We start from the raw sequence: 26546 nt of genomic DNA, 5'->3' as shown, positions 1-26546 counted from the left end.
TTTTTTCTCTGTGGTTCAAACCCATGTTGTTTCATTTCCTCTTGGTTCTTGATGATCGTGGTCAAGTTTAAATACCCTTCTGTAGGTGAGGCAAGTCAAGTCAAAAAGCTAGCTTGGATGATGCTGCGAGTTGCACAAGCGTCCATTCAACCACTGTACTGCATGTCAAAGGTACTATAGTCTGCGATTTTTTCCTCAACTTGGTGGAAGTCGGCGTGGACAATGTGATTATTTTTGAATTTATATGTGTCATCAGAAACAACAATAGTGGTCGATAGTGCAGTTTCTTATACCTGATGCGTGTTCCATTGGGGTGGAGCACTCACTAGCTGTTTGCTTGTAACGTGGATCGACTGGCTTGTGAATTAGTGTGCGATGGCAAGTGCCAGGTAAGCTATGATCTTGTCTTGCTTTGCCTCATCTACAGAAAAAGCCCAAGTCAAATGGCCCGGAGAGGACCGGATATCATTGGATGGTCAATCAAGCATTTTCATTAGCTATGATTACAGGATTTCATTTGTTGGAAAGCACACGTTTTCATTGGACCATAAATTTCTTCTTGACCTTCAATTTGAAGTTGCTGATTACAGCCATATCAATGTCACTATACAGGGTTTAAATAAAATATTATGATGATATGGTGATTTTTTTATTACATTATATATAGGGGGAAAAAATTGGGAATTCCATAACTTGTCACTTTTGAGAGGATGTCGCTATAACAGATGTCGTTATAAGTAGGCTGAATTATAAATCCTTAATTTAAACAAAAGGAAAGCAACAAAAAAGTAACAATTAAAAAACATATAATAAATCTCTTTTTATCATCAAATAGTTTACTCCATATCACAGACGTATAACAATGGTGAAGTACGTAATTAAAACAATCTTATTGGCAATTTTTAAAGTTATATCTTAAAATCTTAACTGTGATTTTTAACCTTAATCAGAACGAAAATAAATAATATTGAATAGTAGCTAAATGTTGATATGTAAAATCAAAGCTGTCTTTGTCCCAAAGAATAATTAACAATAAAAAAAAGTCATGATTATCACGTTATTTGACATTTGCATTTTCGATACAGAATATATTTATCTGAGACCGAGATGTATATAAACAAAATGTGAAAAGTATTCTTAAATAGTTTTTCAAATACAGCCTACGTAAAAATAAATGAGAAAAAAAAGATCAACTTAAAAGAGCAGCTCACAAAAATTGCATATTGTTAACAAGAAATAGCTGCTGACATTTAATTTTTTCCCCATATTTTCAAGACAAGTTAAGTCATAGCTCTACATTTGTAGTTATTGAAAATGTTCAATTCATTCTGCTTGTGAATTTTAAGCCAGCTTGAGCGTGTTAAACCTAAGAATAGATTTTACTTCTAGAGTGGGCACAAAAAAACCTTTAATAAATATGCACATGCAAATTTAAAGACATATTTCATAAGAATGACAAAACCAATTAATGTCATTGAGAAAAATTGTACACACTTACTTTAACTCCAAATGTATGTTATAAACATCAGTAGAAATATTTTTCCCCCATTTGTTTTGGTAAATAGAAGAACACTTTTAAAAGTTTATTCAGGATTCAATAGCATCAAATCAAGAGATTAACTCTATCCTTTTGAGAGGAAACTGGTCTTTATCAGAGTACTTTCTGTCAGACTTAAGTAAAATCAAGCTATCCCAGTGGACAGAGGAGTTTTAAATAAGCACATAAAAAGTCCGTTAGCAAGCTAGGTGATTGCTCTAGCAATCAATCTATTGGGTTTCCTATATCGTTCCTTTAGACGAGACATTATCACCCATAGTTAATTAAATAATGCAAAAACGTATAGTGAAATTTTTTATTGTTATTTTTCAAATGGTTTAATATTAGGTTTGTTCTTCCGATAGTCATAAATAACAAAGATTATTGTATATAAATCATATTTTTATTCTTTACTGAATTATCAGACAAATTAATTAGCACGATTTTTTTCTCAATTATCCGATTTATTTCTCATTAATTGACCGGGCTCATCATAACCTGATTCCTTATTATTTCATTGATAATATTTATCTCATCTTTTTATAAGAAATTTTAGTTTTGAAATTATTTGCACTGTGTAAACTATGAGATGATTAGAAACAAAGCAAGAGAAGGAAATTACATATGTGGAAAAACATTCATTTTTGTATAAAGAGATAATCACAGCCTTATATTCACAAATATATACACTCAGTAGAATTATTCATGTCACTACATTAAAAATAATAACCAAATTTACCAATTTTCAAATCATTGAATTAATATTTGATTCCTCCTCTTTTTTTTAACCATTAAATCGCATTCGAATTATTTGAAGAGTCTGATACACCCGAAAACTTTATAGTATAACCCATAGAAGCATCTTTAAAAATTCTGAACTACGATTTTCCTTCTTTCATTATTTACAATATTGCATTAAAATTTGTAGTGAAAATATTGAAAGATAGCTAAGATTCCTTCCTGCAAGATTATTTTAACACAAGGTCATTGTCTGTGACAAGAGCGTTGAGTGCTTCCACCTTGGCCTTGACCTTTAATCCAAGTCGGTTGTACTTTTTGGTCATGAAATATTCCAGCTCCTCTTCTCTCTTCTCCCTGTAAATTAAATGCGAATAGTAGTAAGGAATAATTACGCATTCAGTAAAACAATTGTTTGAGAGCTGAAAATGAATATAAATTAAAAACAAGAGCAGTACTAACTATCCAACAATCTGACAATAAAGCAAGCATGAACAGTTTATTGCTACTACTATTAGTTGTAAGTGATTTCAAGATAACAATTAATCATAAAGTTTTCTTCGTCAATTGCTGGAATTAAGATAAAGCAAACATTACAGCTGGTGGGTTAATTATGAATCAATAAAAGCCCATGAATTTACAACGACGACTATGAATAATTCTATGAGTGGTAAAAGCAATATCAACATCAGTAATAACATAAAACAGAGATGAGTAGAATCATTTATTAAAAATTCTTAGCCATTTGCCTTGTCATGTTCCCAACACTAAGAAGTGTCAGCATATACCATGTACTGTACGCTAAATAGAGCAGAAATTGCAATTTCTTTTTTGTCTAAAATAGGGCGGGAAATTCTTATAATCCTTAGTTGTTTTAAAAAACAAATTTAATGTGACCGATTGGTTTGCAAAGAAACAAAGTATCTCTACCAAAGAAAGCGAATAAAAGAAGGAATGCTACTTGAAATTGCCTTACAAAGATAGGATTAATTTAATTAAATCTTGTACCCTTTTGAGATATTTGTCTATTTTCAAATAGGAGAGGTCATAATTGAAATAAAAGAATTAATTAATCATCAATACACATATCTTTTCTTAGATTTCAAGGAAGGATTTGTACTTTGTAGTAGGCCACGACTCTATCGGCATGGTAGTTAGAATATGTGAATAATCTGTTAAATATTTTGTTAAAAATTTTAAGTGACAATAGCATGGAATCTATGAATCTAAACTAATTTACAATTTTCTTTTGCTCCAAAAAACAAAAAAAAAACATACCCAAAGCATTGAAAGATAGCTCTTAATATAGTAATTATTTTTATAAAAGGGCTTTACAATGAAATTAAACAAAAATTAATAATAATAATAACAACACCAACAATACCAATACTGATGATGATAATAATAATAATAATAATAATAATAATAATAATAATAATAATAATAATAATAATAATAATAAGAAGAAGAAGAAGAAGAAGAAGAAGAAGAAGAAGAAGAAGAAGAAGAAGAAGAAGAAGAAGAAGAAGAAGAAGAAGAAGAAGAAGAAGAAGAAAATGGCATTAAAGACCACCAGCCTTGTTTCCTGAACACAGAAATAATATGCCTACCTTGCAACAGGACCGTGGGGTCCGACAGGGATGTTTGTGCTTGGCATGCGATTGCCATATGGGAATAAATCACTGTAGAAAAATTGAATACATTGAAATTGGCTGAAAAGTAGAACATGATATCTGCTGATCTTCTTACCATTCGCAAGGATTTTCGAGATAATAAAAGCAACTAATACTATGTTAAATTGGTTAAACATTTCAACATACAATGGAGGTATTAACAATTTTCTATATCATCATTCTAAACTAAAACATGAATGTATTTCAAACTAATAATTGCTAAAAATCTAAGTCTTCTGGAATTTTAAAACGAACTAAGGTCTTGGTTTTCGGTTATCAAGATACGAAATTAATGACAGTTACTAATACCAATAAACTTACTTAATCTAAATCACTCATTGATATGGAAAATGAAAATGAATCATAATAATTGAAAACAATTAAGCTAAATCTCATCTGTGTGATTTGAGTAAAATAAGATAAGTGAAATTACTTCGTAACATGTGAGAGAAAAAGAACAATCAGTGATCGATAGGAGGACTGATAAAATATTTTGTTATGCTATGAAATCATTTGTTTATAAAATTAATTTGTGAAAAGTCTATGAATACCTAACAAACTGGCTTGATACGTTACCTTGTAACACACTATTATAGCAAAATAATGATAAACAAATATTTGGATTCAAAATTAATAATTGCATATATTTCACTGATAAATCATAAAAATACCAACAACAACAACAACAAAAAAGCGTTCAAAAATCAAACTGTAAAATGACATAAACAGTGATCTAAAGGAGAGTTTTATTGTGAAAGGTGTCTCACAAGAATATTGAAATTGAACGATTATGATCCTGAACGAACGTTTAAACAAAGATAGACCAACTTCAAAATACAAACTAATGTTCTTACTCTTCCGAATCACTTTCATTTTCTTCACTTCAACATTTAGCAAGGAGAAAAATGTAAGTAAATAATGTTACAAGCAATACAATATTCTATATAAGCTTTGTATTTTAACTATTTTACTGCACTAAAACTATTTCACCATGTAAGTATTATCTACAGAGTTTTATTAGAATAAAAATAATCTCACTGCAACGAACTTATGTCTAAGAAGATAATTTAGCAATTTCTAACAACTACTTATTAATAATGGAATTTCAAACTGATCAACTTACAATTTAAATAATAAGTGGTCTCCATTTATAAGTAAGGTCATCAGGAATCAAGCAGAGTAGACTTATAGCCGGATCGTGCTTATAAGCGAATTCAGATTTTTTTATTTTACAGTAAAAATAAATTGTTCCTCTTAGTTTTCAAATGTACACACATAATGGTATGCACCAAGATGCAGACTTCTACATTCTGTTGGCCCATTAAAAAGGCATTTTTAGCTTTTAATTTTTTTGTCCATTTTGATTTTATTTATCAGAGGGCAACTAAACCCTTTATTTTCTGCCACAATATACGACAGCAATATGCAGTAGGAGTAGGACGAGAAAAAGAAGCTTGTCATTGTTGCTTGTTTAGCTTTTGATTGGATGCAACTATTTATGTCATCCTCTTTTCCTGCGAACTTGTTCTATATTTTCTGCCACTGAGTTGAGGATAAAGTCTCATGGTTTTAATTGCATGTACTCTTGTGGAGGATCGTCACGTTGTCGTCGTGTAGGAGCTTGGGTACCTTAATGATCCTGAAGGAGATGTCAGAGTAGATACAATCATACTAGAACAGCTGATAGTGAAATGTCAGACTAAGAATGATCCAACCTGGCGTCCAGACAAGCTTCTGGACCCACATCTCCACAATGAAGAAGAAGAATTGCACGTTTAACATATGAGGCTGTTGGTAGAGTGCAGGTATGTAGCACAAAATAGACTTGTCACTAGACGCATACATGAAATCAAGAAAGTCACAGACAAAGAGAACAGGTGTCAACTTTGTCTTCATACCCCAAATTGTAAGCACACTTAACACATCTGTTAACAAACTGTGGTCATCAAAAATGACTGACGTGATCATAATTAAATATAACCACATCTGGTGACTGTCTGAGCCCTCCCTTCCCCAACTCCGCTTCCAGCACTGTGTCAACATCACTAAAAGTGGACAACGTGCCCATCCCTAATACCCCCCCCCCCCCCTCTTTTCTGTGCCAATTTTAATGAGCTTCTGAGTCTGCCTATTGTTACCACTTAAGATTTTTGATGGATTGTTTGTTTCATCACTGAGGTTTCGATTGTTTTGTACAAAGAGCGTAATGACTGAATAGTGAGATGTGAACTATACATTACTTGCGGAGCACTTTGATGGTTTCTGATTTTCATTTTTAGTCATCTATTTATTTTTTTCCTAGTTTTTATCGTTTTTAAGTAATAGTCAGAAAATTGAGCATGCTTCTAAGTGGAGGCCTTTTCGATAAGGTTAATTTTTATAGTAAAAATTCTTATAGCCTGATCATGCTTGTAGCTAGAGTGCTTATAAGTGGAGACCACTGTATAGAAATAAAACATTGCAATCATTCTAAAATTAACTTTGTAAAAATAGAAACGTGTTCTGACTCCCCTTTCAAGAAAAAAAGTATCAGCCTCTAATGAGAAAAAAAATCAACTAGCCGAATTTATTTAAACCAAGAACAAATGAATAAACGAGTAAAAAAAAAAAAAATAGAATGGAGGTTAGAAAAAATATTGTTTTAACTCACTCAGTTCAGATTCAGCTTCAGAACCCTAACACCAACTATCTCAGTATTTGACTGAGGCTCCTTTTATCCCAACAATATTAACATTTTCTGAGACAAATCATATACATATTATTAAAACTACTTTTTAAAATGTTTTTATGATTGTCGTTGAATAAAACGTGCCAATTTTCATTTAGATTGAGTAACTGAGTATGTTTATTTTTTCAATTTTGAAAAGTACCAAAAGTCTCTTGAGTTTGAGTGAGCTAAACAGGGGTTGGCAGATCAGTCTGAATGGTCTTCTTAATATATGTTTGGGTAAAGCTGTACATTGATTCTTTACCACATTGCATGTTAGGGCTATAACTAAAATTTGAAGACTTACGCAGGCATTTTGGTGTCTTCTGTAGGAAGGCTTGGATCAATGAGTGTAAATTGTGCATTTATCATCTCAGGTTTGAGGTTCATGGCATTGCTCTCCTCATCAAAGTCATCATCATCCCTTCAAATTAATTTTTGACATAAAAATGATTATCCATTTATAAATAAAGAACATCAATTTGACAAATTAATATGATTCAACCTCATATCCTTTCAAATAAGAAAATAATGCTCTATTCAGAGCTGATCAGATTCATTCATGCCAGGTCATATGTTCTACTGTATTCCCTTCCCGTTTAGTGAGTCAATGCCAATTTACACATGATAACAATTAATACTGAATAATCAATAATCAGTGACAAAGCCAGTCGCCATTCCTTTGGATAGATACGCTCTGTGTGTATTCGTTGAGCAATTTGCTTTCAATGTCTTTTTGATACCGAATCAAAACACTGATTATTTTTTTCTAAAATAATTACATAACAAAATGACATTGTTATTTGTTTAAACCAAAAAAAATTATTTTAATTGATTAATTAGCATACTCCTCAATGACGTTTTCTGCATCATCTGGTGCTAGCTGATCAAAGAGTGGAGGAACATCTTCTGGAAGAAGATCTTTACTGAAGCAGTCATCCCTGTATAGGAAGAATATACAGATTTTATATCAAAATATATGAAAAATGACATGTTGCTGATAATCAGAATTGTATAAAGCATGAAAAACAATGAAATGAATTTCAAAATCATCATATGTAAATAATGGGATTTCGAAAGAGAATATACAAACAGAAAATAATACAATATGGGAAATGATGGTCACAAGGATTGAAATAAAATTCAAAATGATCATATCAAAATAAGCGAATTATGCAAACAAAAAATATTACATTATGTGAAATGATGGTCACAAGGATTGATGCGTACTAAACACACATTTGACTTTTTTTTTAATTGTTGACTTTTTATATTCGAATCAAATGTCATTTCAATTATCTTCCAAAAAACATAATGCAACATACTAATCATTAAAAAATAAACTTTACTAACAGAGCACAAGTTGCTGCTAGCAAAAACTCACCATCTGGGCACCCAAACATTGGTCAGGGTGGGAGTGTTGGACAAGGATGTTAGACCCTGGGAAGGGAACTTCTTCCAACTCATCATTCCACGGATTGTGTCCTAACCACGTGTGGTAAAATAGGAGGGGTGATAAAAATATACCATAATGTTTGTAATTTGTTGATTGAAAAACCCTCTCTACTAAACATAAAAATACAAATTATCTAAACCATGAAAAATATAATACAGTAAAAGATATTTATATTGATTCATTGGACTCATTCTTTATAACGCGCTTAGGAATAAACAACAGACAGCCACATTTTTGACATAGTATCCTCTATAATGCACTTTACTAGGACAGTCAATACTGATTATTTCAAATCTTACAAGAATAGGTAAAATTTGTTTTCATATCTTTTCTCAAATATATAATACAAGATGTGCCATCTAAAATTCTCATGTTGCCAAAGGACAAGCAAATGATATATCACATGCCTTGCACCTTTGATTATCAATCTAAGTGTATTTTGTTGTTATTTAGAGCAGTTTTTGGTAATAAATTTTGTCTTCTTTATTTTAAATATTGCACTGCTGTTTATTTCTTCATAAAATCGGATCACTTAGTTATACTGCTGGAACCCAGCAAGTGACTGACAACAGCAGCTGCATGCTGTAAAATTGGCTACCTGGACGGGGATTCCCCTTTTTGAGAGTTAAGACGCAAAGTATTGCATTTTCATGATGTAATATAACACCATATCTAGATGACCACTTACATTACAATAATATTAAATTATGGAACAGACAGTACTACTTTCACTTGTTATGTTGGTTCTTTTTTCGTTTTATTGTGATTATTCTGATAGGTTTTATAAGCAATTTAAAATCCCTACTATTTTAAAATATTTTTGTTGTTGTGCGGACAATAAAAAATTCAAATCTTTAAAATCAGACGTTGGATTCCGAAACTAATTAATGATTTGTCCAGTCTTAATATTATTACACACAGTAAAACATTCATTTTCTGATTCAACACATTTTTACTACGTTTTTAATGGTCATAAATGTAATGGGCTGGACATAAGGTATGTTCTCTTCATTTGTATTTTTTATTGTATTTAAAAGATATGGAGATAAGTGGATTAAACAATTTAACACACTCCTAAAGAACATATAAAGCAATATATTGTGTGTGTAGGTTTTACTTGACTATTCCAAATAGAAACAAAACCACCATCATTACACCAAACAACAACACCATCACAGTGGCGTAGTAGATAATACAAGCAATGAATATGGCAGAAAAAGGCATTCCCCCCTCTCTCTCTCTCTCTCTCTCTCTCTCTCTCTCTCTCTCTCTCTCTCTCTCTCTCTTTCTTTCTCTCTCTCACTCTCTCTTTCTTTATTTTTCTCTCTCACACACACACATACATACACACATGCATACATACACAGATACAAACGTAAAAGACAGGCTAAGAGAAATGCATCACATTCACACTACACCTAATTCATATCACTGACAACAACGATATAACATCAACAGTTAGTACAGCAGATAGTATTCCACAAAGGCAAGTTTGACTGGGTAAAATAAGAGGGGGAGTGGGGGGGGGGGGGGTGGGGGTAGTACTCAAACATAGCCAAGATAGAGAAAATAATAGTGGCACCACCTAGGAATTAACAGAATTCAGACATTATTCTCAATATAATGTACAAGTAGTGCAGCTGGTGAATAAAACCTTCCCACACCAATCAACAGAGACATGACTGAAACAGACCCATTCATTTCATATTTCTTAAATCAGTAACAGATGTGTCTTTAAGAACTATTATTGTAGGGCTACTTGCAGAGAGAGAGAGAGAGAGAGAGAGAGAGAGAGAGAGAGAGAGAGAGAGAGAGAGAGAGAGAGAGAGAGAGAGAGAGAGAGAGAGAGAGAGAGAGAGAGTGTTTGTGTATATATATATATATATATATATAATATATATATATATATATATATATACGTTCCTGTACTACAATAAGTATGACTTCTTCACTCCTTTACCATGTTCGTGGGAACTTTTAATGATAAAACTATAGAATTGGTGTAGTAAAGTGTTCCATGGTCAGTGGGGAGTCCAGAAAATGATTACGACATTGTTTACATTGTGTAACTGGTCCAAATTCATCACCCACGTTAGCCTAGACATCTCATGGACTGCTAGATATTCCCAGTGAAATTTGATACCCCACCCCTACACTTGTTACATATTTGTTGAACTGAATTAACATTAGTGCAACAGAAAGTAGACGGTTTGTACTATGTACTATTGTGAATAATAATAAACTGCAACGTCCGATTGTTGTTGTAGGGATTCCAGAAACATTTGATTTAAACGATAAATGTAGTGAAAATGTGAGTCTACTTTGCTGTCTTCCTGAGAAAGAAATATACTGATGATATCTATGATATTTAGTCCACTGTGTGAGGGGGATTTCAATCTATAACATGAGTGATATAGATTTACATTTAAGATAATTGTGGCTTGGCTATGCCATTATTTATCAGACCAATTAGACTGCTCGCTTCACTGACTGCAGGCACGTGCCATACCAGAGCGCAGGTAAAGAGAAGGAGAGTAGTGACCTCTTGACCTAGCATCTCAACTAAGTGATCCGCTGGTAAACCACTGTGATTGGTGAGAACAAAATTTAAATCACCAAACCGATATTTGGGTAATAAGTTAAATTGTACTATAAACGTTTACTTTTTAAGAAAATGGAATAATCAGATTTTATAACTGGCACCAACTCAATTTCTTGAGTTGGCTGAGTAAGGTTAAACATAGATGAAAAGAATCTAAATAAAATAAAGATAAAAATTCACCTCTCTGTCCAAGAACTTCTTTTGAGTTGGAGGCAGCCTTCCTGTTGGGTCATTCTTGGGATAACGTGGCAAAGGACACAAATGGAAATCGTAGTCAACCTCGGCGTATGGTTTGGGTGCTTGAAATACTTGAAGGCCTGGCGTAGGATTCTAGAGAGGAAAAAATATGTAAATACATACATATATATATATATATATATATATATATATATATATATATATATATATATATATATATATATATATATATATATATATATATATCCCTCTGCAATATAAAAATATTCCAAATTAGACAGGTTGGAAATGTTATCTTTATTATATTAGTGACAAAAGAGACCGGCACACTCACTGCCTATTCTGTATGAGCTGCACTGGCTGCCTGTCAAGGAAAGAATCATTTTAAAGATTGCCTGTTTTGTTTTAAAAGCTTAAATAATGAAGCACTTGACTACATTAAAAGCATGTTAGAAATATATGTACCAAATAGGAATTTACGATCCTCGACTGAAAAATCTAAGCTTGCTTTTAGAAATAATTATAATTATAAATTTTATGGTGGCCGTTCCTTTACCCAAACTTGGCCCTTTGTGTGGAATGACCTGCCCAGAAGGATAAGAGAAGCAAAATCTATTGATAGTTTTAAATCATGTTAAAGCACTGCCTTTTTATCGTTACATTTCCATGATATTGATACGATATTCCATACACTGCTTCTATTGATAGCATTGTGAAATACGTTTTATATATGTAAATTTTGTATATTTAGTTGTAACGTCTGATGAGCATAGCACAGTGATGAAAATGAACGATATAAATGCTATGTATTATTATTATTATTATTATTATTATTATTATTATTATTATTATTATTATTATTATTATTATTATTATTGTTATAATTATTATTATAATTATTTTTATTATTATTATTATTATTATTATTATTATTATTATTATTATTATTATTATTATTATTATTATAAGACAAAAGATGTGATTTTCTTGCCGACAAATATTGGTCTATATGTGAATTGTAATATAACAATTACATATATGAGTCTACCATTCTACATTGCTAGATGGGTATATAATATTATCCTGAAATGTCATTTGATTTAAATAATCCGAAATTTTTCATAAGCTTCTAAATATTCACCTTGCAAGTGTGCAATATTTTTTGGGAGACACAGAAGACTTTAAACTTATAAAACTTGAAATGATAACTGAGATAAATCACTTCAAAGTCACATAAAATTGAATTGCTTAATACAGTGTCAGAATCTTAAAGTGTTTTAAAGGGGACGAAAGGGATGGAATCTTGTCACAAAGACTTAGAAAAAAAACAATAAAAGTTTCAAGAATAATTACAAATAGGAACAATCTAGAACGTTATTGTCATATATGATCATTTATATGACCTATTCATATACATTCTTGACATTCTTCCTACATTACTCTCAGTACTGCATAATTCCAATTGGAAAAGAAAAAAATAATTCGAACAAAAGAAATCCCCAAATAGCAAAGACAAAATCATCCTCAAAAAGCAGCTTGACACGTCTGGTGATCCACTTTGAAATTTCTGTATACCAGAAATATAAGCTGTCCAAAAAAAATAATAAAATAAAAATAAATTCCATTTATTTGTCCCCAAGGGGAAATTTGTCTTTAGGGTCTATTCCAAGGGAAGACAGGAATACCCAGGCGTTAGCCGCAGTGCAGCACTGCAAAGTGAGATAGGGCGAGGTGACTTGCTCAAGGCCACACAACGAGGCAGGTAGGCAAACTCTGTACCTTTTGGGTACTAAGCAAAGACCGTTTGATGAGCCGCATTGCCCCTACTTTGGATACTCAACTCTGGATAACTACAATAATGCAATTTAATAACTGTATTCATCACATAAAGTATCATATATGGTGCTGTAAATTCTTTTTCCACATCCGTATCAGTTTCAAACATAAGCATGAAATTAAAAATATTAAGACAAAGATACCTCCAGGAATATGTATTATTCTAGAAGACATGAAAATATGAAGTTCAAACACTAGGAGCAGGCACTGATGTTATTTTGTCATGCACAGATAGACTTGTTAAGAAACTCACCATTATATGAAGACTGGGATAATCCATAGAATTAAATAACGACTCTGGAGGGGTCAGTGAGACAGGTTGGTGATTGGATGTGGTGGGGATGATGTCAGTTGGTGCGGCAGCAACAGTGGATGGTGCTGTGGTTGCTCCTGTGGGAGGGACGGTAGCCAGCTGTTGATCATCTACAATACTTTCCCCAACACGAGGTGAAGGTAGAGCAGGTGCTTCATCTGATGGCAGTTTGATGACTTCATCCTATAGCGAAAAAATGTGATAAAAGATTTGTTATAACTTTTACTTTTAACAATACATTCTGACAAGACATTTATTATCTTTTTATAAATCTCAAAATGTTAATCACTATCCTAATTTAGTCACTGGGGCACCATGAGGAATTGTTCATAAATGACAATCTACATTCTCTCTATAATGCTAAAGAAACCTCATTTTAAACTGCAAAGCTTAATGAGTCAATTTTTAAAAATTATCTTCACAATCGGTGTCGACAGTTATGCTAAGTCTGACTGATCCAGTTGATTTATAAGAAAAAGAAATAGAACATGGAGGTCCATAAAGACAATGATCCTGTTCAGTCAATGTTTTGACATTGTCAGATTTATGACAATTACAAGAGTTGGCATCTAAATATCGTAAAATTATGTCATTTAAAGAAATTATCCTATTTCCAAGTCCATCTCCAACAAAGCAATTAAACCATTCAAACAGAATATATTACTTTCCATGAGAAGCATCAGGGTCTAATTCAATTAGATTTTGATCTTTACCACTTTTCTTTAAAGTAATAGATGGATGCCTCTGTCCAAGAAATTTATCAATTGCCTGATATCAAGATAATAATCTATCTATAAGTTGTAATGGGAAAACATTCAACCAAAATCATTGGACTCGCTCGTCAAAGTAATTTGTGACTCTTCCCTGTTTTGATTGGACTGTAACTTAACATGTGCAGTGATGGGACCGTGGGGCCTTTTCCAAATACAAGCCATTGAAGATTGAAGATAGACAATTATTCTTTTGATGGATGAAAATCCAATTTCCTTTTTTATTTAATACTTTTTTAAAAACAAAGACTGTATTTTATATTAAAGAAACTTTCCTCATACTTAAATTTCTCGCATTATATGGAGTAATTCATCTAGGACAAACTTACCTCTGCTCCTGTTCTTAGGGAACGGATTCTTTTCGTTGGAACATATCCGCTGGAGGCATTATGGGAGTTGTGAGGCTTGTAGCCTTGCAATTTGTAGAAATGTGGCACCTGTGTTGAGACATTTTTTTTTTTTTATAAATAGTTATGAAAAGAAGAAAAAAAAAATTAAGTTTCTTATTTCTTCTATATGTAAATCGGTATTAAAGTAATAATCAGTTTTATTGAGTCAATCAGTTTAGAAGAAGGACAAGAAGAAGTAAAAAAAAAAGGAGGAAGAAGAAGAAGAAGAAGAAGAAGAAGAAGAAGAAGAAGAAGAAGAAGAAGAAGAAGAAGAAGAAGAAGAAGAAGAAGAAGAAGAAGAAGAAGAAGAAGAAGAAGAAGAAGAAGAAGAAGAAGAAGAATTCAACATTACAAAAACAGATATCAGGAATATTTCGATTTGTTTCTCTGTTCTATTTCATTGTCATCTGGCTCCATCAATAACACAGAAGACAATGCAGGTAATACAACTTACATGGAATCTTTTCAAGAACTTAAATTAGAAGTATATTGTATTCAACTGATCTCATTTCACATTTTTTATGTAATGAAAATTAATCCAAGGTTTATCAATGCAGACCTTTAAGTTGAAGAAAGGCACGTCTCGTTTGACTATAACTTCTGTTCCCTTGTAAGGAACTTGTCCAAGAGCATCAGGAGCCTGAAAAAAAATACAAATGTTCTTGAAATCAGAACGCACATATTATTATTATTATTATTATTATTCTTAAAACATTTGCTTTAAGCTTTTCAACACACACAAACACATGTTTAAAAAATAACAAAACGCAAACACATTCCTACACACATAAGCTCTGATGCATGCGCGTGCAAACACACACATACAGACCCATACAGAAACCCACATACACCCTGAGGGACAGTCTCACGCTTAATAAAACAAAATAATAATAAAAAGAGAAAATATAAGATAAATTTCAAAACTATAAATATATAAACAAATAAGTTGTACTTTTCTAAATAAAGAAAAATTATTTACCATGTCATCTTTCACATTTGGTGTGACGTATGTGGGGAACTTGTGACCTTGAACCTTCTCAGCACTGAAGAGGTAATAATTCAAATCATTGTTCAGGCTTTCTAAGTGCTCCATATCCTCCACTTTGGATCGATCGAATGCTGCAAAAGTATAACCATAACTTAATAATTAATGTAAACACAATTTATCATTTAAGTAAGTTTTAAAATGCATATGTCTATTCCATAATGCTAAAATGTGTTATGTAGCATATTTTTTTTTTAATAATCACTTCTACATTTCTGGTCTCTATATATATATATATATATATATATATATATATATATATATATATATATATATATATATATATATATATATATATATATATATATATATATATATATATATATATATATATATATATATATATATATATACTTTTTTATGTTTTCTTCTTTTTTGGTAAGGCATTCCAGACGATTGATCTTCAATCTTCAATATATTTAAATTTAAAGGCATTTCTAGGGGCAAGAATTTTACTATAATAATATACATTATAATATCCCAAGATGGCTTCAAAATCCCATGGGCAGTATAGCAGCTTAGGAAAACATAAACCACTGTCATAATTTTGGAAGGAATAACGTCTCTGTACTAATGTTGTAAGGAAAATTTTAGAAAGCGAATATGTTACAAATCATTTAAGCATCATTTAAAAAGTTATTGAATCCTGAGCTGTTGACGAAGGTCTATGCTCAAAACTCGATCATGTTAAAAAAATATATTTGCAATATTTATACACGCAAATTTAACATACTAGTAATCTTATGCAAATGAACTGAGATACTAACAATCTTGAGTTCCTGTCAATTTTTTCTTGCTCCAGTCCGAGACAAAATGTTTCAGGTTATTTAGATTCTTTCCAGCTCTCAGACGAATAATAATCTGTAAGGACAAGCAATAAAAGTTAATAAAATATACTATATGAGTTAGATGATGTGAGTATATTATCAAGCCATTCAACTAGTGACTATAGTGCGATTAAAGTCATATTAGTCTACCCCTCAAACTCAACAATTGTATGATGTAAGATTTAAAATTTTGTTTTGAAGAGTCCTAAACTATATGTATCTATTGTTAGGGAAAAAAACTATAAAACCCGCACAAAATGCTCTCATTATTTCAAAAATGATTAAAAGGGCCCATGATGTTTGTCCCTTTATAAAATTTGAAAATATGTTCACATAGAAACTAAATATCAAACATGATGATCGCCTTCCTCTGTGTCCTATTATTCCTCGACAACGTATTATATAAAAATAATAATTTATTAAAATGAAATACTTAAAAATATCAATTTTTCCTATTAACTCACGGTTCTAGCAGCCTGTACAAATTTATCAAGAGCTGCATGCCTTGCAGCCCAAAGGTCATTAGAATAGGTGTCAAACATGGCGTCTGTAGATCCCAGCTATGGAAAACATTGAAAACAAATTTTAAGTATGTATCTACCTTTGGTGACATTTGAACATTCAAATTTATAAAAAATTCACATTAAATTCATAGATTTATGTTTCTATTAAGCAGGTAAAGATAACAGTTCTGCCTAGTTTCTTAAATTGTTAGTACTGATTTTTATGAAATTTCTAGGAAAATTACGAATTTATATTAGTATTAGAAGACAGCTATGCAGTGGTACAGAGATCAAACAAGGGCAGGTTAATGCACCTGTCATATAACACTTTTTATTTACAAAATGAAACTGTGATTCTGTGATTTTAACAAACTTTTACTATCTATACTTACAGATTCAGCATCCCTTAGTGTTCTTTTATAAGTACAAACTGTTTTACATCTTAAGTATTCTTCCTCAATAACAGGATCACCTCGTTTTTTATACTGGAAAACATAAAAGATGAAAACGTTTTATTTATAGGATTTCATTCATAACATCGCAATGAGGTTTCAAAGACAAAAAAAAATTAATAATCATATATTAATATATTCACTGTTCTAAATAGTTGTTCATTGTAATTTTTTTGAAAAAAAAAAACAGAGAAGAAAAAAACCCCAAAAGATAGATACTTTTAAAATTACATATATTAAATGACACATTTATATTTTTTATGAGCACAAATACATCTTTGAAATATGCAAGTCTGGTAATGAGTATATCATTAAGTTAGAGTCAATCAAGACTCTACAACTCATTCAATAAAAATGGTTTTGGACACTAACGTTGATAAAATTGTACAATACTCGCTGGGTTGCAGCATGCTCTTGGAAGAAGTGCAGACCTGATGCTCATGGAGGGTAACAACTTATCATATATTTAAAATTCAGTCATCCATGACCACCGTCCACATGGCAGAGTATGCTGGAATTCGAAATGCTAGAATCCAGTGAGCACTGTAGTTGTAAAAATATACTTTTCAAAGTCAATTATCAAAGCTCCTGACTCAAGCACAAATTTATCTCAAATTGTTGGACTCCATGTACACCCAGTATCGATTGGGTAGTTATGTTTCTATGAGATCTAGTGGAAAGTACGCCTTTTTTGGCATTTTAGTATGACAGTACAAAATGATATCCTTGAAAAAGGCTCTTTATTTATATTTTCTCACCATACTCATATGAAATGAGTATCTGACGAGTAACAACATTGTCTCTAATGCTATATAATGCTATATCAAAGGTCATGGCTTCTCACTCTTCAATAGACTAGCCTCCTATAAATTGAGAATCTAGCTACTGTAACTCTTCAATACACACAAAAGAAATCTGGAATAAAGTCCAATATCCATTGGGCTGGTGGTTCAAAGGGACTCCTTTTCTTTTATAATTACAATCAGAAAGACAAATCAAACATCAGGAATTTTATTAGCATCTCTGAGAAAATATCATTAAAAAACATACATTTGCATAATAATTTTACCATGTAAAAATCCAAAGCTTTCCTTCTGTCTTCCAGTACTTTATATCGATCATTGGCTGAAATTGGATCATCTCCTATTTTGACTTGCCACCTTAGCTGATTTTGTCTTTCTTCGTATACATTTTGCCGCACCGAGTGATCAAATACGGCTTCCTGAAAAATATAAATCAGATTAGGCTGACCAATAAACACATTTAAATTAAGTCAATAAACAGATAAATGAGTTGTTAATAAACAGAAAAGGTATTATCAAACTATTCAAAATTTAGCTTGTCAAGCAATATGAAAAAAAAAATACAAGAAAAAAAAAAGGAATAGGCTAAGTAAAACTTTATAAAACATAATTTATATTTCATTAAACTAATTTTCGTTTCTTTCATCATAACAAGATGTATTCTAGTCTCGAACAAAAAGCAAATGTAAAATTATTTGTCGTCACAACATATCATTACCTTCATTTGTCGTGTTGATGAACTGGATGTGGATTTAGCAAGCATTGCTAAAAGAAAAAGAAAAAGAAATATTGTAGATGTAAATTATTCTCTAAACTGATTTTGGTTTAAATATCAGTCCAATTATCATACTCACTTCCAATTTCTTTTTTCTTTAGCTATATATAAATCTCCTCTTCAACAAATAAACTTCAATGCTGGCTGATTGTCTTGTTTTGATATTATTAATTTTATTGCAAAGAAACATCTTTATCAATTGTTACCTAAAAATAATATTTTCTCATTAATAAATAGCATGCTCTAATAATAACATAACTGAGGACTTAACTACATACATTCTAAACTTACTTTCTCTCATTTCATTAACTTTAAGTTTGCCGGGCTCTTGCATCATTACTTTGGCAATTGCATGTGGATTGTTCAAGTTGGAAGGAAAACGAATTCCCCCTTTTTCGAAAACAGCCTGCAAAAAATATTAGTAAGTTTATGAGAATTATTAGATAAAACTTTGACAAAGAGCAGGTTAGTGAAAAACTATTTTTAAAAGGTTAGTTTCGTATTATTAAAAGTATTCCAAATATGAGCTCTAGAATCACAAATAAAACAAAAAAGGACTAAAACTTAAATTCCTTTCAAAGCTTACTGATTTACTCTGTGTAGGTTGTATCTTCTTTCCATCTTCTGTAATCTTCACACCCTTTGCCCTCTTCCTGTTATTACGTGCCCTATCTAAAGGGGACACACACCTAGGATCTAACACCTCTGTTTGGACGCTTGTCATTGTTTTTGTCCTAAAAAGAAAATATCAGAAATAAGTTTGAAATAGCATTCTTGATTTGGTAAGATTAAGTAAAATCAAAAGAGTAGAGGTATGCACAGAATAAGAATTGAACCATTTTCCAAACTCATCTCAAGTGAATTGAGTTTAAAATATTGCATGAATATATTGTATCTTATAATAACATGAACAGAATCAAAATTATTGCATGCGTAACTTTTACCTAATAATAAATGATAAAGAGAATCAATTTTTTTTGCATGCAAAGCGTTTACCTTATACTAATTTATATATAGAAGCAAAATTAGTCCATGCATAGCTTCTCTCTTATAATGATTTATAAATATAATCAAAATTATTGCATTCATATCTTTTACATTACAATAATTCATAAATAGAATCAAAATTATTATATTCATAGTTTCATACAATAATTCATAAATAGAATAAATTATATGATAGCATTCATAGCCTTTACTTTATAATAATATATAAAATATATTCTTACTTGAGTAATCCCGGCTGTGAATTTCCAATAAAAGTGCACACAATTCCTTTCGAATTAAATTGTGAGATGGCAAGCTCTAATTTCATGGTGGCCGTTTGAAATTCAAAAGGGGCAAAAGTCACAGAAATTTCAGTCTCGCTGTTGGCTGGAACTATTCCTGTAAAGGAAAAAGGCAAAGGTTGCGTTAAAAGATACATGTATTTTTCAAACAATTGTATAATTTTTCATTGTGAAATTTAGCACAAAAACACTTCGTTCTAATCTCCCTCCTATACTTTTTTTTTGCTTGACATTTACTGCTAAAATGTAAAAAAAAATGAAATAATGCGGGGATAGATCTTTCACCTAAAGGGTTTGACATTAAAAATTGAAATGAATGGATGGCTGAATTACAAGTGATGATTTGGTGGCAACCTTTTTCAAGATCTATTTTAATAAATAAATCGAGAAAAGAGGCATAGATATAAATAGATTTTTGTTCTAGATTATGCATGACAACACAAATTTAAAAACAAAATGAGAAAAATCCTTTTCAATTGTGCGAAATTATATTGCTGATGTTGCCGCTTTATATTGCTACTTTGACTGTAAGGTGCCTTGAATTTGTAAAAAAGTGATGGGAGAAACTTGTACCCGATCTTCCAAGCGAGACAAGGATAATAAGAACAATTTGTTGATTAGATGAAATAGAAAAGGACTGAAATTGGCTTAATTTATCAGGTATTAATTTCTAGCAGTGTTAAAGCGGAACCTAGCTCTATTTTATTTAACTTAAGTGTCAAGTGAATATTGTAGGGAGTCTGATTTGGCACAACCTACCCTAGCACACAAAAAAAGAAAGAAATAAAAAACATTTGAAATTAAATTGGAATATTGAGTATGAACTGGTAATGCAACATAAAGTTTTAAATAAAATGAAGATGGTTACAAAGAATATAAGTAATATGTGTCATTTGCATCATATTCATTCTCACTTACCTGACAGCGGTTCAACTAAGAAAGCAGGATGAGGCTGGACATATTTAATGTTGAATTCAAAGTCAATTGGCGCCATGCTTTTCAAAGGAAATGACTTACACATTCTGTAAAGAAAGACAAAAAAAACTTTCATTTTTAAAATTCTTTTTCTTACAAATCCTGATTCAAACAGATAAAGCGATGAATAGCATTCATGAACATGGACATTAAAATGGATCTAACTCTATTATGGGATACTGTGAAATTGCAAAATTAAACAAACAGCATTGGTTTGATCCTGATCTAAAAAACAAAGATAAAAAACGGGAATAAATGATTACCTGTGTCCTACAGGAATCGGATGAAAAGTAAAGTTTCTGGGAAAGTCCTTTGTACTCATTATAGGATAACCATGGATTGGAACTACCAAATTTTCCTCACCCTGAAAGAAATATTAAAATATGATGAGTCTATTCAAATGGCTAAAAAATCACAAATAATATCATAAGAAACCGCCAAATGCATTTTCTTTTTCACAATTTATTTCACTCTTAGTGAATTTATCAACTAAAAAGTGCTTGATAAAAACCAAATTTCATTAAGCATTGTTTACTAAAAAAAGAAAAAAAGAAACATGCATTATCAAATAAATTTAGTTTTAAATAAAATGCAAAAGTGAAGCTATGCTTTGAAAATGTGTTGTAATGTCAATGAATAATAGTTATCTTTGTTCACCTCAAAAAAAAAAAAAATGTCGTAAACATATAAAATTCCTTTCTCAACTCGCCCACCTCAAAAAATGTTAGCAAAATGTATTTTGTATTAAGTATTCAAATCCCAACACCCCCTCCCCCAACAAAAAACAACAAAAAAAAACGTTCATATGACTCTTGTATGCACTAAACACCACATTAAACTCCTGATAATGGAACTGTAAATTTGACACAGAATGAGGCATGCAGCCTATTAGACATGAGTTCAATTTAAAACAATGGAATCACTGAATTTAATGCATGTCTCTCATAGGCCAAATGTGAAGGTAAAATGCCTTTTTTAAGGCATATCGTCAATGAGTGTAATCGTTGGTTTGAACCCTCAAACATAATCTTAGTCTAACTGTGAGTCCAAAGAGTAAAAAGAAAAATATAATAACTACATTACCGGGCAATGGATGCGGATGCAGTCATAGTAATATCTCCACTCATCAGGAGTGAATTCAACTGTACAATCCAGAGTCATACCAGCAACCATTCTCGCCTGCAAAGGAAAATGTGGGTACTTAAAATGAATCATGGAAGGTCCTGAAAGGATAAAGATAACACAATATGCAGAGCACTCAATTCACAAACAAAGGGATAAGCTTTGACCTAGAGAAGTTTTATTTTGTCCATTGAGCAATGATAGGAAAGATGGGTCTGTTAGATCTCGCAGAAAGTACACTGTGATAGAATATGAAATCCATAGAATAGCACACAGCCCTACAATTCCAAGATCAGCTCCGCTCCATGAGACAACTTAAAATAAATAGTTTCTTCTTTTAAAACTAAATAATAAATAATACTAATACTAATAATAATAATAATAATAATAATAATAATAATAATAATAATAATAATAATAATAATAATAATAATAATAATAATAATAATACTCATATAGAGTACATGGCATCCTCAACAATGAGGCTCTAGAGACTTTAAATTCCATCAACACAAAACAATATCGGAAGTAGGCCTACATGATATCAAAAAAGAAATGTTTTCAAGGATTTCTCGAAAACAGACAATGATTTGGATTCTTGAATGCTCTGTGGAATGGTGATCCATACAGATGGACCAAAATGAGAATAGGACCTTGTTCATCCCTTTGTACGAATGCGTGTGATAGCCAAACGGGTGGTGTAATTGGAGGAATGCAAAGGTAGGGTTGTCGAATATATCTTTAGAAGTTCTGTGAGGTAAGGAGGGGCAGTATTTTCCACACAACGATAAATTAGGACACATGCTTTTAATTTGACCCTTTTCTCAACAGTGTAATCTTCGAAGGAGAGGTGTGGCAGAGTCAAACCTCTGCCTTTGAAAGACAAATCTGGCAGCATTAATTTGGATCATCTGCAGCTGCCTGAGCTTACTTTCCAAGACACCAAACTACAGAGCATCACAGTAATCCAGTTTTGAAAATAAAAGAGAAACGACGAGTTTCTTGGTAACATCATCAGAAAGGAACTGTCGAGTAGACCCAATATTTTCAAATGGCGCATCAATGATTGGATCATTGACTTAATTTGATGGTCCATCGACAGTTCCAAACCTAAGAATGCTCCAAGATTGTTTACCGTGTCAACAATATTTATGACAACTTTCCTACTTTCAATTTATTCTCGTTCAAAAATCTTCTGTTCCCTATATACATTCAAGAGTTTACAATATACCAAATTACTCCTTATATATATTTTAGTTGATAGGATAATCAAAATATGAAATTAAGCTTATATCTTTTGGGATCTTTTGTTTTTTAATTTGCTAAGTTACGTGGTCCTAATCAAATTCAAATTTAATGCAAAAATGCATGTCTTACCGGCTTGTTGTATTTCACATAAAAGTGTTTAGTCTGTGGGGGAATTATGTGCATTCGTAAAACATCAGAGGATGCATTTAATAAGACAAGACGTTTGCTTTGCTTTTGGCCGACCTCGAATCCTTCAAAATGGAGAACAGCTGGTTTTGTATGAATGTAAGGATTGAGTCCAACCTTGGCAAACGTTTCTGAAAAATAATAATAAAAATATGATCATAAAAGTTCAAAAACATACATTTATGGGATTCTCAAAACAAAGTGATTGTTTGCACCCTGGGTGATAATAAATATTTTTGACTATTTGCACCTTTGATTTTATCATCCCACTCAATACAAGCAACTAAAAGTTGTGCATCATCTTCACTGTCACCACAACTCCCCCCCCCCCTCCCTTCATCATCATCATCATCATCATCATCATCATCATCATCATCATCATCATCATCGCCATTACCACTACAGCGACCACCAATGCTTTATCATTAGCACTTCCACTTTCTCAACTACCATATCATCATTATTACCACTACAACCGTTACCACAAGTAACAAAATTTGCCTAATAGCACCATAAAATGGAATTATCCATGAAAATTATATACATCACAAAACCCTACTAGAAAACTAATTATCATGCATGAAATCAAGAAAGACACTGAGTACAATGAGTACAGATGCGAGCCTTGTATACAAACCTCACATTGTAAGTAAACCTTACACCTCTGTAAACAAACAGTGGTCATCAAAATGACTCTTGAACGGTGAGTATTTCTGACATTTCGTAACAGTGAGGTCTGAACCATTCATTAAATATTTTTTTTTATATTTAAAAAACTTGAGTTCTTATATTGCGCAATATCCACTAATCGTGCTCATATGCTTTACAAAGCATGCAGAGTATTTTGATTATTTCTATTAACCCTGATAGTAAATCTTTTAAATGTTCAGAAAAATTAAAGGCTGCGCCTATTGGGACTCAAACTCACACATGGGCAATCAACAGGTTATTCAGACTCAATCTGAATAGTCACCCATGGCAGTAAAGTTTGTATTTTCATTTTTTAATATTTTAATTATTGATAACTACATAAAATTAATGCAAATCAAAATTACGATTTTAGTAACTATCAACAGGTAGTCTAAACCCACTTTATTTGACAAGAAAGATAAAATCATAGATAAATTGGAAGACCAGATAGAAATTAAAAAGAAAGAGTGAAAACTTGTAAAAATTAACAAAAGACAGTCAAATTAACCATGGTTTAAAGGAAAAGCTTTTCTTACAACATAGCACGATGTCCAACTAAAATCAGGACAAAAATAAATAATTTAAAAATATCATATTCTAATACAGTGAGACAGGCAACAATCCTCCTACAGTCCAAAGTAGGGGTATGAGCTGAATCAGTGTAATATGGGCAAAACAGAATTTCTTTTGAACTCTTTTTCTATTTCTTTTCTAGTTCCACCCTCTGCCTACTGCCCACATTGTGTCGTCCTCCCCTCTGTATACACATGCACATTGGAGTTTGAGTCGGAATAGCCACTGGAGACTATTCAGACTTGAGTCCGAATTGCCACTTCGAAAATTAAATGTTTTCCTTTTTACTTATTTCTTTAGTACTGTTTAAGTAATGACCAGAAAACTGGGTGGGCTTATAAGCAGATTCCTTTTCGTTGTGTGCTTATGGGGGTAAAGTGATATGGTAAAATTATTAATTCTGTTTCATGCATCGAGCTTTCTTATGGCCGAATGAAGTGGCAATTCGGACTCGAGACTGAATGGTCTCCCGTGGCTATTCAGACTCCAATGTGTGAAACACAGTGTGGCAGTGGGCAGAACTGATAAAGAAACAGAAGAAGAGTTCAGAAGAAATTCTGTTTTTTCATGTCAAAATTATTCATGAGTCTCATAACCCCTGCTTCGGACTGTAGAAGGATTGTTGCTTGTCCAACACTATTAGAATATGTTAATTTAAAAAATTGTCCTGATTTTGTTTGGAAATCGCGTTGTGTTTTTAACAAAGCTTTTCCTTTAGAACGCAGTTACGTTAACTTACTTTTGTTACTTTTGATCAATAATTTTGTCTTTCTTATCAAATAAAGTTACTATAATTGCTATTTTGTCATGCATCTATTCTATTTCATTAACAATATTTTAAAAAATATATTGCCAACAAACTACATTGCCAAGGATGACTATTCAGACCAGATAACCTGTTGATTGCACATGCGCATTGGGATTGAAGTCTGAATCGCCACGGGAGACTAATCAGACTCGAGTCCGAATAGCCGCATGCTTAGCCTACTTCTAAACAGAGACCATTGTATACCAGCGTGAGTAAGATTAACTAATCACTGGACAATTCAAGGGTGAATGGTATTCGGAAAAAGTTATCTTGCAAATTTTTGAGGAAAAATTTAGTAAAGATAATATGTCGGTGATATTATTTTATTATTATTATTATTATTATTATTATTATTATTATTATTATTACGGATCCTTATATTATATTATTATCAGTAACAGTAACAGTATCAGTTCAGCCGTGAAAATGATAGGCCTGGATCATGAAAACATTTCAAACTATAGTATGAAAAAAAAGGTTGACTTTGACTAATTGAATGGTGGATTAATTTCTTACTGGTTTCCAAAATATGGTTAGGAACATGAACTGCCTTCTTTGCTTCAACAAGCTCCATATTTTCAATGAGAAGCGCCTTCTCGTTGATAGGTTCGCCATCTCCTGAACCGATTTCGCTTATGACAGAGCCTTCAACGGCCCTGTCTTGTTGTTCAAGTACCGTCGGCATCTTTTAAAAAAACTATAAATACTACAAACTTGGGTGCATTTTGTGAAATAAAAAAAATGAGTTATAAAAATTCTTTCATTCTTGTTAGTTTTGAGGGCGACGCCATATTGTTTATCTCCCTCGGCACTTTCTCAGTAACGGATATGAATCCGCTGATTTTATTGAATCAATTTCAAATTAGAATGGAATGTTATCCAAGATAATGCTTGTAGGTAGTGTTTGCTTTCTTAAATTTAGCTTCATATAGGTTTCGTGAATCTTTATTTCACAACAATTTTTTTTAAAACATTAAGGTTGCTGAAGCGGAGTAATATCTATCTAAGAACTAGTTTCCCTGTCCATGGTT

At 31.8% G+C, this 26546-nt stretch overlaps 1 protein-coding gene across 2 annotated transcripts; it reads right to left on the bottom strand.

Annotated features, from left to right (window-relative positions):
• Nucleotides 1-818: 818 nt before the first annotated feature.
• On the bottom strand, nt 819-26546 carry LOC144965139 (cilia- and flagella-associated protein 221-like). Of its 2 annotated transcripts, XM_078900117.1 has the most exons (23): nt 26032-26546; nt 23388-23575; nt 21972-22067; nt 21152-21252; nt 20832-20935; nt 19854-20010; nt 19211-19358; nt 18916-19030; nt 18568-18614; nt 18116-18268; nt 16987-17079; nt 16556-16651; nt 16032-16125; nt 15199-15338; nt 14779-14859; nt 14160-14267; nt 13001-13243; nt 10894-11043; nt 8040-8140; nt 7504-7596; nt 6963-7079; nt 3886-3957; nt 819-2632 (listed from the first exon to the last, which is right to left on the bottom strand). In XM_078900117.1, exons 1-23 carry the CDS (start codon nt 26198-26200, stop codon nt 2506-2508), a joined length of 2793 nt encoding a protein of 930 aa, XP_078756243.1. In that variant the 5' UTR covers nt 26201-26546; the 3' UTR covers nt 819-2505. The 2 variants fall into 2 exon arrangements, with proteins under 2 accessions (XP_078756243.1, XP_078756244.1); XM_078900118.1 differs by lacking the exon at nt 3886-3957 and having other exon boundaries at nt 26032-26345.

This window comes from Berghia stephanieae, chromosome 2, assembly GCF_034508935.2.
Source record: "Berghia stephanieae isolate SIO BIC M18660-M18661 chromosome 2, UCSD_Bste_1.3, whole genome shotgun sequence".
Classification (NCBI taxonomy): Eukaryota; Metazoa; Mollusca; class Gastropoda; order Nudibranchia; family Aeolidiidae; genus Berghia; species Berghia stephanieae.
This window is presented reverse-complemented; position numbering and strand designations above follow the sequence as displayed.

Coding starts and splice junctions, on each gene's coding strand:
- LOC144965139 (XM_078900117.1), bottom strand. CDS start 26,200: ATGCCGACGGTACTTGAACAACAAGACAGGGCCGTTGAAGGCTCTGTC. Junction 18,269..18,567: donor CATCAACACGACAAATGAAG/GTAATGATATGT, acceptor TATATTTTTCAG/GAAGCCGTATTTGATCACTC. Junction 11,044..13,000: donor ATCCCAGTCTTCATATAATG/GTGAGTTTCTTA, acceptor TTTCCTCTCTAG/AATCCTACGCCAGGCCTTCA.